Source organism: Cheilinus undulatus, linkage group 12 (genome assembly GCF_018320785.1).
Source record: "Cheilinus undulatus linkage group 12, ASM1832078v1, whole genome shotgun sequence".
Lineage (NCBI taxonomy): Eukaryota > Metazoa > Chordata > Actinopteri > Labriformes > Labridae > Cheilinus > Cheilinus undulatus.
The window spans coordinates 25,126,030-25,138,314 of NC_054876.1; the positions used below are offsets into that span (position 1 = coordinate 25,126,030).

Consider the following 12,285-nt stretch of genomic DNA (forward strand, 5'->3'; position numbering starts at 1 on the left):
CAGATGACGGTGTGCACAGTCCAGTCACCATTAGCAAGCCTTTAGTTGGTTGTGGGTTTGATGTAGATGTCTTTCACCCACTTAGATTGGTCCTCAGGAATAAATTATTCAAAGCTTCAAAGCATTCAGCAAGGTACAGCACATACTTACAATACATACAGTAGGTCTAAACTACTCACACATACATACTACACAAGTCAGTGAAGGAACAGTCTGTTTACCAGCTCTTTTGTTCACATCCAACCTACTGGCACAAAGACAAAGTTTCCCAAAGAAACCAAGTTTGAGTACATTTTGTGTTAGCTCCCTTTTGTTGCAAAAGTCTTCATCAAAAAAACATGTAAACTGATCCTTGGCCTCATGTGTCCACACCTTTTATCCTGTATCCTGATTCAGAGGCGATACTTTCTCAGCAAGTCGGCCTGCCAGTTGTACTTCCTTTCAGGAAACCTCTCTGGGATCTTGATCTTGCGGAAGTCTTGAATGCACTTTTCCAGCTCCTCCTCCACTGTCAGCTTCTCTTTCGCAGGCCTTTTCTTAGAAGTGCTGGTGTCACGGGAGCTGGCTGTTAGAGTGCGCAGCAAGTCGCTCTTTCGCCGCTGTTCTGACTGTTGGAGCATAGCGACAGGGCCCTTTTTCAAGGGCCGGTCCAGGGTTTGAACATTGTGGGGGTGCGACTGACGGTTGACTGGGCCGCAGATGACTGTTCCCTGTGGAGAGCTGGCTTCTGACTGGCTTTCAGAGCTCGAAGTAGAGAGGTCATTGAAAGAAGTACCACTCTCGCCCTCGCCATCGCCTTTGTGGTTCTTGCAGCAGCAGTCACAAGGAGGGGATGACCAACGGGATGAACCACCTGGAGAGACAGAGAAGGGCTACTATTAGGATCCACACAAAACAGATTTTTCCACCCTTCTTTTTTTCTTCTCAATGTTTCATCATGAAGAGAAAAAACAAGACATAAATACAACAAGAGAAATATATGTTAGATATCAGTATAGAGGCTAAATAGAAACAATGAAGGCAAAGAAAAAGAAAAACAAGTAGATTCCACCAAATCACAAACTTAAAGTCATATGTCAGAGGGACAACTGGCTGAACAGGCTGACTATAACAGGGTGTTTTTGTTCAGAAAACCACTTTTGCAGCTCCAGTCAAATAGAAAAGTAGAAAACTCAGGCTTTTTCAAATATATATAAAAGAGATCACATTCTACAAGCTAAATAATTAGTTTAGACAGAGAATAAGAATAAGAATAAGAATAAGAATAAGAATAAGAATAGTTTAGATAGCTTCTTACTCTTAAGATGTATCAAAAGACAGTAAACTACAGTCTGCCCGTTAATTGAAAGTAAAAGATTAAGATTATATGAATACTGTATGTACAGTTGATTCCTTCAGATACTACTGTCTTCCTTATAAGGCAAAGTATTAATCTCAAATTGCAGCTCCAAGATTTTCATTTTGTGAATGCTTAACATTAATTGTAAGAGAAGCAATTCACTCCATTGCAGGACATTTTAAACCACTGCCTGATTCTGTAAGACCATTGTTGAAGCCTTTTCTACTATTGTTGCATCCTGTTTAAACACTCCTGGAAATTATTAGATAAATCGCTGGATATTGCTGGACCATTGGTAGAGGCTGTTAGACCATTGCTGGAAAATGTTTCCCATTCTGTTATATTGTAAGACCTTTTTGGATCTTGCTTGACCATTGCTGGATACATAAGACCATTGCAATATGGCTCTAGACCATTACTAGATGTTGTTAGACCACTGTTTGATTTTGTTACACCATTTCTTGTTGAGTCTTATTTGACTAATAGTGTGTTATTTTTGACCATTGCAGGAAATTGGGTCTCTTATTAAAAACTGCTGTTGCTGCTTGCTGCTCTCTCTGAAAGCTGCTTTTGCAACCCTCCTCCACCCCAGTTTCTCTTTCATACTGCTTCTGACTCAATGTCATTCAGTTGTCATTGATTCTCTCCCTGCCTTAGGCTTTCCTTATCAGCATAGGAAAAGCAGAAACATGTGCTGTTCCTGCTTAAAACTTTCCATGTAGGCTCGTGGAAGGGCAGGGGATCCCAGAACAGCCACATCACCAAACATAAATAATAGCAGTGCTAATTGATAACTGCTGATAAAGAAATACTTACAGCCACAAATCATGTGTGTTTTCTGGAATCCTCAGTCACTCAGCATATCTTAACCTATGTTATATTGGTTTTACAAACTTTTATATGCCTCACCTTGTGGATATTACAGTGACCCTAACATTGGAGGAAAAATTTTGGACACCACTGCTGTAAGACCCCTGCTGGGCCATTGTTAGACGATTGTCTAAAGTTGAAGCAGTGCTGTTAAAACCTTGGCTTTTGTTATGTAATGGTTTAGCGGTGTTCAGAAGCTTTGCTTCAATATACTGCAACTTCACATAAAATCATTTTTAAGTTAATAGTTTTAATTTAATCAAAACAGTAAACCAAATGACACCTATCCATCGGCACTTAATTAAACAATAAACCAATAACAACGTGGCCAAAAAGATGAAAGTAGGCCATTTAAAACTTTCATGCTTTTTCTTTCACCAAACATAATGGAGCTCCTGTGCAGTGGTTAGATCAAAAGTAGTACTGGCAAGAGGAGCAGACTGCTTTTCTCTGACAAATAGTCAGCACAAAGGATATCTTATCCTGTGTTTTGAAAACTGTAGACCTGAGTACCCCAACTGTTCACACCTAACCTGAAGCTGAAACTCACTGGCTATCACCAGTATTTTAGGTGGCTGCTCGGTTGTTGCGGTTCGACCAAAATCACAGGAATCAATGATGGCCAAACCTCTGTGTGAAATATACAGGATGGCTGGGAGACTGAGGAACCAGAGCAGCACCACACCTCTCACTACAGGAAGCAGCCATTTATTTTTCATGCTAACCTCTTGAATTATTAAACAGATATCTGTTGCTGATGGACTCCTCTCTGTTCAGAGATCAAAACCCTGGAGGCAGACACACACACATGCAATAACAGCCCCCCCCTCGCTTTTATTTCTGATTCCAGCCCCACCCTTCGTATTCAACACGATCACACAAACACAGCACACTGGCTTTGCAATAAAATTCAATAGCTTCGTTTCTTCTTTTTATGTGTTGCTGAGCATTTCACCCAAAAAAGCTAAAAATAAGGCTGCTTAAAATAAACGCCCTCCTGTGCTTCTACTTTTCTTTGTCCTCGGCAGCATGTTTGTAGTGAGCCAGCAGAACAGAAATCAATCCACCCAACCAGTATTTTCTTCAAGTACCTCTCATAAACAGCTACCACATATCTAACTACATTTTATGTGAGCATAAAGAGAGGTAATATTTCTTGCACAGCTTTCACACAAACTCCCACTCATATACTCAAACATGCATATGCACCCATAAGCAGCAGCCGTACTGTATGTGAAATCAACATCACCCATAAATGGCAGCGACAGAAATAGAATAAAACAATATTTATAGCAGCTCCATTCATCAGAAGAAGACAGAAAACACTATTACTATGATAGTAAAATCTGAAGGCTAACATGAACATAATTGGTCACTCTCTCTATCTTTCAGGATAGAGAAAGTGACCCATGTTAGGTTTAGGTACACATGACTTAATTTATGTCACTGAGAGAAAAGTGGTTGTCTGATTGATGAGATGCAGAGTCCTAATTGGTGTCCTGAAAAATGGCCTCAGACTCTGGTGAATTGTTTAATCTGCCACTGGCCAATCTGCCTGTGCAAATAAAATGAACACGATGAGATGGCTAGGGCTGCTGTAAGGATATGTAACTTAAATGGTCTTGTCAGGTGTGTGTGAGCGGGGTGTCTTCTGTCTGTACTTTTAAAATATGACACTTTGATTAAACTTTGGCCTATAGTGATTTAATGCACCTCCACATAGCTCTTTATACAGTGAGTCTTGACAGTGACTGGCTGCTTTAACTTATAGGTACTGTGAATAGCCTCCGTATCACTACCAGGAAGGCGTCTGAGTTATTATTGTGACCAGACAGATTATCTTCAAGACATTCAGCTTCATGACAAATTGCTTCTCAAATAATTCAACTGAGGACTCCTCTTAAAAGGACGGTAAATTCCAAGAGGTGATCACTGAGATTTGTAAAATAAGCCTCTAAGTGGCATCTGTGCACCTGTCTGCACAGTTATACTATTGTTATGCTCCCAGAGGCATATATCAGTTCACAGTGTTGATGTTTCATAGCACACAGAGGCACACGACTACTTTCCTCTGCTAATTGAAGTGAAAAAGAGTAAATGTGTGGAGCCATATTTTCTCATTGGTATTTACACTCCATGATTTAAATGTCTTCCCAAATGAGGTGAAAAATAAACCACTGTTTATGCTATATTCATCAAGGATCAAGGCTTTTCTTGAAAGTTGTTTATAGTCTGCGTCAGTACATTTCTGTGTGTGTTGCCCCTGCAAGCTAAGTGTTTTTGCTTGATATCAAGGATAACTGTTTTTTTTTTTTTATTTATTTATTTTTTTTTAACATAGGCTCTACTTGAACATAACTTCTACGGTATGGTCCATATTGTGAAACGTCAGTTTTTATTGCTTTTTTTTTTTTTTAACATAGGCTCTACTTGAACATAACTTCTAAGGTATGGTCCATATCGTGAAACGTCAGTTTTTATTGCTTTTTTTTTTTTTTTTTTTTTTTTTTTTACTTTAGTCAAGAAATTACCCTGCTTTTATTTAGGGTAGATGCCAATAAAATGGGTCTTTCATTATATTAACAAAAAAATTGTATGCATAAAAGATGGGAATAATTGTAATACATGGAATTCACACCAGAAACAATATAGCCTTACAAAGCTGATGGATTGGCCAGATTTCTTGTCTGTCATCAGGACATCTTAAAACTTCCAATCTAAAGCTAACATAGCTATGCTAGCCATGTAATTAATGTTATTACATAAGCAAATGTAGCTTAGTTAGCTTTAGCAACACAAGCTTTAGCAAATAAAGCTACAGCTACATAGATAACATACCTACAAAGCTGCTTTGTGAACTTTCCTTTAGCTCCGTTAGCTACATAGCTATATTAGCTATTTATGTACATTATCTATAACTAAGTTAGCTTCAGCAAACAGATACATAGATATGTAGCTTAAGTAGCAGCTTTTTGAGCTTAGCTTTAGCTGCTTAGCTCAGTTATCTATGTAGCCTACACAGCTAACAGAGATATGTAAGATACGCTGGCTGTGTTATAATGTTTATATATGTATTTAGCTTGTTGCTGTCTTTGTCACTGTGTTTTTTATTCTATGATTTTATGTACAAGCTGACCCAATACCATCTGCACCAAGAGTATGACAACTAGCTGCATAGCTTCCTTGCACACTATTCCATCTTTCCTGGACAGGTTTTAAAGTTAATCTTCATTTGTGTGTCCGACTGCTTTGATTTTTTTTTTTTATTCTTGATCCACAAACTATTTCAACTTAATGGGTAGGAGCTTTAAGTTGGGAGCGGCCTTTATTTTTTGAAACGTGCAACACTAGGCTAGTGAAAGGACTGGGACTTGAACTAGTATGGGTTATTGTTTGACGTTTTACAGTATTTTGAAAAGTGAAGCAGTTGCAGAAGTGCAAACTACATTGCAGTCCCTCAATTATTCACTTGAGGTTGGCTGCAAAAGCCTTGTAAATCGCATACCCTGTATTAAAATTGTTGATTTGACTGCCTGGTTCAGAAAGATAATTTGGTCTGAATAGTTGATGCCTTTAACAGAACAAACTGTTTAGAGGATGAAAATCTTCATTACACATCTGCTGTAACTGAATGTAGGATAAGAGTTATTCAGAGTTAGGGATGTGGCATTGTGGATGTTAGCCAGGAGAGCCACAACCTACCTCACCTCAACCTATGTCTTTTACTAGATTGATCAAAACTAAGTTTGATTCAGCATTTTCAGTATGATGGCTGCCATCACTGGGCTTCAAAAATGCACTTAAGAAACCAACAGGTGACATCATTGAGGCTATGTCCATGTTTCATAGAGTCTAGGATTCTGACTAGTCAGAGTGGCTCCCAAGACTGCAGCCCTTGAAGCCAGTTTGTGTAAACTCAGAGATAAATGTCTGGACCTCTTTTGAAACTTTTAATAAACCCTAAAAATATTAAAAGTACTGCAACTCCTCTTTAATTCATCATAGTCAGATTCAAGGTCCCTATGGCCCAAGATGTGTTCAATACTCTAAATTGATTCAATCTTTTAAAAATTCACTACATTCCCCAGCTGATCCAATTTTCAACCAAGAGTCAGAGTTGAAGTTTCTCTTCAAACTTCAAGTCTCTGACTAGACCTAAACCCAATTTTGTTCCATGAATGATGAATGTTGGCAGAGCATTGTAGAGCTTCCAAATTTACACTGATGGAGGTGCCAAAATTAAAGGTCAGAGTTTCTGAGTCGAAAGGCGAGGGCTGCCACACTAACTGTTTGTAATTCTAATTATACAGGGGAGGAATGATGGGATGCCTGCATCCATCACTCAGGACGGCCATTCAAACTGAAAGTCAGCTTTTTCATCTGCACCTGAGGCCATTTAGAGGCCCCTGAAACATGCCTTAGCAATCTAATTTCTAGGTCAGTGTCTTGTCCGTTTTCTGTACTTGTGTGGTTTCACACAGTTTGATGGTTGTGCATGTTTGTACTGAAAGTAATTTTTCATGATTTTTTTAAATTAATTATTCTATTCAAAGTCAGAGATGAGAAGGATTGCCCTCTTTTAACAAAGAATTTGACAGCTTTTCTTTATATCAAGCACAGGTGACCTGAATGATCGACATGCTCAAAAAATAACCTGAGGTTGATTGTTCGCAGAAGATGTCATGGAGAGAAGGTGTCCCAACTTCCTGTCAATCATGCCCACATGCATGTCAGCTATGTTTGAAAAGGTGTTGAATAAATAAAAATGAGGTGAGGAAGAGGTGCACTGTAGTTAGAATGAGCAGGAATTTCTCTCCATCAATCCAAATCACACCTTTAACACTGAGCAATATGGCACCTGTAAGGGCTATGAAGGCATGGATAGCATCATTAGCACGGCAAAATAGCAGGCTGCAAGAGGGGGAAAAGTAAGGGGCTATGATTTATGGCTCAAAGATTATCTAAGTTTTATTATCTGTTTCTATGACAACTTTGACTGAATGTAGTCATGCTCGTATTACATGTTTTCCCTCTTAATCCAGTTTCAGATTTGTTGAGTTAAGAGGCAGCCTCAAGAGTTGAAAAGATAAATTACTGCTGAAGTGCTAAATACTGCAGTTCCTATAGTGCTTTAATGAGGCTGGTTACAAAACCAAGGAATCCATATTATAAAATCTCATATTAAATTATCCATATTACCAGCAACAATATAGTTGTTTGCATTAAAGCATCACCTGGTGGATTTGTGGGTCTATTAGACGCTTTGGTGTGATACCAGGTTGGTGAACAAGCAACTCAGGAGGATTTCAGGGGCAGTCCTTCTGAAATGTTCTAGAAATATTCAGGAGTGAGTTTGGGTGTTAATGATCCATACAGTCTATGTGAGATTTAAATGTAACATGTGGTTGTGGTAGTATACACTTTGTGGCATCCTGTGCTCCATGTGAGAGTAAGGACACACTTTCCTTCAGGGTTCAGTGGATGTTTGTGTGTCTTAGTGTGTATATGCACATATATGTATTGTGTGAGATGCTGCACCATAAGTAAGAGTGTGATGTAGGTCAGTCTGTGTGCTTCATTGCCTCCTCCTTCCTCCACATACATCATGTATGTTGAAGTGTGGCATTTGTGTGTGTAAAGTGTGCACCCTCAGTGTGTGAACACGCCTGTGGTCATCCCTCAGTGTGTCAGTGACATTGGCCTTGGATCTATTATCTGGATGCTGCTGGGCAGAAAAAGGGAGGCTGATGTCAGGTGGGGTTCCCATTCATGTCATCAGAGGTGTCAGGCTGTCGGCCGTGCCTCTGGCTAGCATCACTCAGGACACGCACACGTGCCTTACGTTTGGGTGTGTGCTATACTGTGCAGCGGTTGATTCATGTGATCTTATGTTGTTTCTTTTTCAGGGATGGAGGTCTAACTGAAGTCTAATGACTGTCACATGTTATTAAAGGGTGTATGCCACAGACCCACATGCAAACGCGCATAGACACACATGCTTTGTGACAGGCGCTGGAGGCTCTGGTGTATCGATCTCAGCGGGGACCTCCTAACTTGTGTTAGCTCCGACCAGTAAAAAGAGCTGGCTGATTCAAACTGAAAAAAAGGAATAAAAACAACAAAAATCTTATTTTCTATTTATATCTCATCCATCTGAAGGATCATCAATCATTTCAGCTTCTACACAGAGCCCAATTTATTTTCCAGAACGATCTGGAGTAACAGTAGCATGTATGCAACATATCCATGTGGACATTTTTATTTGGTCACTATTTATATGTATTCACACTATTATGCCATTTTAACTGAATGCTACAAAGTGAGTTTTAAGGTATTCTGTCAGCTTTTACTTTATTAGTTTACACAAATAAACAGGACATAATCAAATATGTTTACTGCTTTGTTTTTTCACCCTCAGGCTTCTCTCTGACTGATCAGAAATGTTAAGCTCACCCTGAGCCACTCCACTTGTGTGTTTTCACCCCTGGACATCAAATAAAAATGCTTATCACAGGCTTTGTCATCTCATTCTGACACACAGGATCACTTTGTTGCATGTCCTGCTGATGCATGTGGTTGTGTAAAGCCCAGTTGAGAACGAAGATTAGCAATGCAACAAGACCATTTTAGAAAGTCACTGGCAATGGTGCAGCTGTTTGATGATGCCTGTGATTCAGAAGAGCTGGTTTCAGGATGTTACAAGCAGATAACTGTGTAAAGGGAAATGGTAATCTTGGCTGTAAATGCCAAATATTTGTTCAAAGCAGAACTTTTTATTTTAATTTTGAAAATTATTGCATAAATATATTTTTTCTTTTCACACAGAAATTTCAGCCCATAAACACTCCTGTTTCCTCCATAAGCTACGCACCTAAACAGAGTGCAGTGCTGAGATTATACATGAGAAATTCAAGGCTGTACGAGCTTAATTTTTCCATGGACAATATTTTTTCTCAGCCAATATAAGTTATGATAAGACTGAGCTAGCAAAGTATCTTTGAGTTTATATGTGCTGTGAAGTTTAACTGCCACGCTACGATGTTGATGACGATGAGTTGGTGATAAGCAGAATTCCTACAACCTGATGTTATTCATTTTCAGAATGATAAAGATGCTGGGGAAAAAAGTAAATATGCAGTACTGTCACTCTTGTTAAGATGGATTTTTTAAAGAAATAAATCTCTTTTAATTGAGTGACCATGAGGTTTGGTTATGAAAAAAAATGCATCATTGCCTTGAACCTATAAGGTGGATAAAGGGGGAGTTTTCTTGGGCCCAGCCAAACTGGGGGCCCATGGAGGTCAGCAAAATCATGGTCTACAGTAAAGTTAAGCTCGTATAACCATAATTCATTTGTAACCTGAAAAATATTTTTTTTATTTAATGTTGAAGTCCAAACAATGTGAATAGGCAAACTGAACTAAACCATTTGTATATTGTACCAAAGTATAATGTCTGACTTTATAGCTAAGCTATAATGTGCAAAAACTTGGGATGTCAGAATAAAAGGAAACTGACACAACTCTTTTGGGGAAAATAATGAATCTATTCCTAAAAGACACAAACACGGGCGGGGGGCAGGGGGCAAACATGGGCAAAAAGTGGCAAAATTCAGTGAAAAAATGGCAAAAACTGGTTAAAGAAAAAAAAAGAAGGCAGAAAAAGTTGTGAAAAGGGGTTAACAAGCGGCAAAAAGTGGGAAAATCATGTTTAAGTGGCAAAAACAGGTTAGAGGTTGAAAAGAACAGCATAAATTGGCAGAAAAAGTGGTGAAAGTTGGTTAAAAAGAACCACATTCAACAATTTCAACATCAGAACCTGTAATAGTTCAACTTACTTTTCAGCTCCAAAATGAGATGACTGTTAATGGACTCGCACCAATGCCACTAATCCAGCACACAGGCACTGACATTGTCAATAAACCACAACAGAAGAGGGTCAATTAACTGGGTTTTTCACAGGCCCAGTCAGCTCTGTGGGCAGTCCTGTTGAACTGTGAGGCATTTAGGATGCTTTAGATTAGTTAAAGTTTCAGCTCGTTGCTTCACAAATCTTTGGTCTGAGCTTTAGTAACTTTCTCTTGAATAAGGTCAGTGTTAATACACATGAACCTCTAAGAATGCATCGATGCACTGGTATCAGCTAGTATGGGCCCTTTTGATAAACACAGACCATCAACAAAAAATGTGGATGTGAACTGAAATCCACAGCAGATGATTATCTGTGTTGTTGTCTGAATGTCATGCTGGCATTTATTACACCATATAGCAGATTCAGAGAGGAGATTCATCACTGGGCACTGACACAGATCAGTGATGTGCAGTTTTGAAGGTATGTTAGAGTGAGATTGGAAGGACAGGGACTTCTAGCATGCATTTTAATACACCAGATCTCATAAAGAAATCAGAATATTACTTTAGGCATTGGTATCAGACTGAACATTGCTTGCAAAGGCTCAAACAGGAGCCTCTGAGTTCAGAATTTGCATGTTCTCCCAGCACATGTTTGGGCTCTCTCTGGGTACCCAGGCTTCTTCCCACAGTCCAAAGAGTTAGGTTAATTGGTGAAAATATATCTGTAGGTTTAAGTTGAGCATGAATGTTTCTTACTCTGTGTTGGCCATGTGATTAACTGGCAACAGGTATCAGTATCAGCTGTGATTTTCAGTCACTGAATATCTAATTCTGATTTCCTATTTATACCTTATGATCACATTTAAGACACACTGTCCAAAACGTGTGAAATCAGATAATAAAGAGGATTTTTTAAAGACTTCTTTAGGGACTTGCATCCTTTTATTAGAATAGAATAAGACAGTGAACAGAGTTGGAAATGAGGAAGAGATCGAGTGGGAAATGGCGTGTGGGGAAGAAGCCACAGACTTGTCTTCAGGAACAACGCCCCCCGTACACTGGGCAGACAAAGTTTTAATAAATGAATTTAAAATGTGATTTAATGCTCCAGTTGCATGACTAAACTCTTATGTTCCAAAAATGTTGCATGTTAAGTTCAAGGGGACCTAGATGTACCCCTATTACATTAGCTTGTCTGTGGAAAATCAAAAAGGTATCGTGTACAATTGCTGCATTATAAAATAAGCTTAAGCTGCTAGATTTGCTCTTAAATCCCATAAACCCAACAGAAGCTAAAGATGCACACACTCCTCTGCTCTCCATGTTTTCTTATCTCCACCTTATAAGTTTTTTCTCTTTTATTGTATTTTTTTAAGAAGTCTGCACTTTGCACCTTTCTCCCTCCCTCCTGCTCGTTCTCTGTAACTCTTTCTCTCTCTTACATTTCTCCCCTAATGTGAGTATCGATGGGTTGTCGCATCAGTGGAAGAGTATGGACGATTGCCCTCTGATTGATTTCTGTCATACAGCCTCTCAGCAGTGGGAGGCTGTTCAGCGGAGATAAATGATGTTGGCACAACAAAAGCAAATAAACCTCGCCTATCCATCAAACACTCTCTCCGGTAGTTTTTTTCCCCACCTGAACTCTGCTGTCTGTGTCTTTACCACCATGTCTCGCTTAGCCCACTTCTCCTCTGCCTTCCTGTCTCTTTTAAAGGCTATACAGTGTTCTTGCTTTTATCACATTTTCTGCCTTTTCTCCATCCAACAGTTGATTTCTTTTTGTGTTTTTGTTAATGTTCTCTCTGTTCTTATTTGCTTAACAATGGCAAATCAAGCTCCTTGATTCTGGGTCAGATTCTTGCCCTTTTCAGCCTTTTCATTCCAGCATTTGACTGAATTTGCATCACAAGAACTCACACTGTCTGGTATTATTGTTAAGTAATTTCGAGATCTAACAATACAGCCAAAACATATTATCCTCCAAAATCTCTGCATGTTCAGAAACAAGGATCTTTTAAACTTCTCAGGTCCTACTGATGATTTAAGTCAACAGATAGACTTCCCTCTATAAAATTGCACATTTACTAATGCTGGTGCCATGTTAAATGGTTACATAGCTGCCTTGTTTGTATCCAGCCCATACCAAACTACATATTTTCAACCACTTTAATAAAATAAATAATGCCAGCATTTTCCTTTAAGTCTTCAGAAAGGCCAAGA

The 12,285-nt window shown here is 39.0% G+C and overlaps 1 protein-coding gene across 2 annotated transcripts in view; it reads right to left on the minus strand.

Moving 5' to 3' along the window:
• Nucleotides 1–232: 232 nt before the first annotated feature.
• Nucleotides 233–12,285, minus strand: part of kctd16b (potassium channel tetramerization domain containing 16b) — a 136,041-nt gene continuing 123,988 nt past the window's right edge. The window contains exon 2 of one of the 2 annotated variants that reach the window (XM_041801997.1): nt 233–853. In XM_041801997.1, the coding sequence (XP_041657931.1) occupies nt 393–853 (461 nt within the window). In that variant the 3' untranslated portion in view covers nt 233–392. The remainder of the gene's footprint in view (nt 854–12,285) is intronic. The other variant, XM_041801998.1, reaches the window with a different exon arrangement.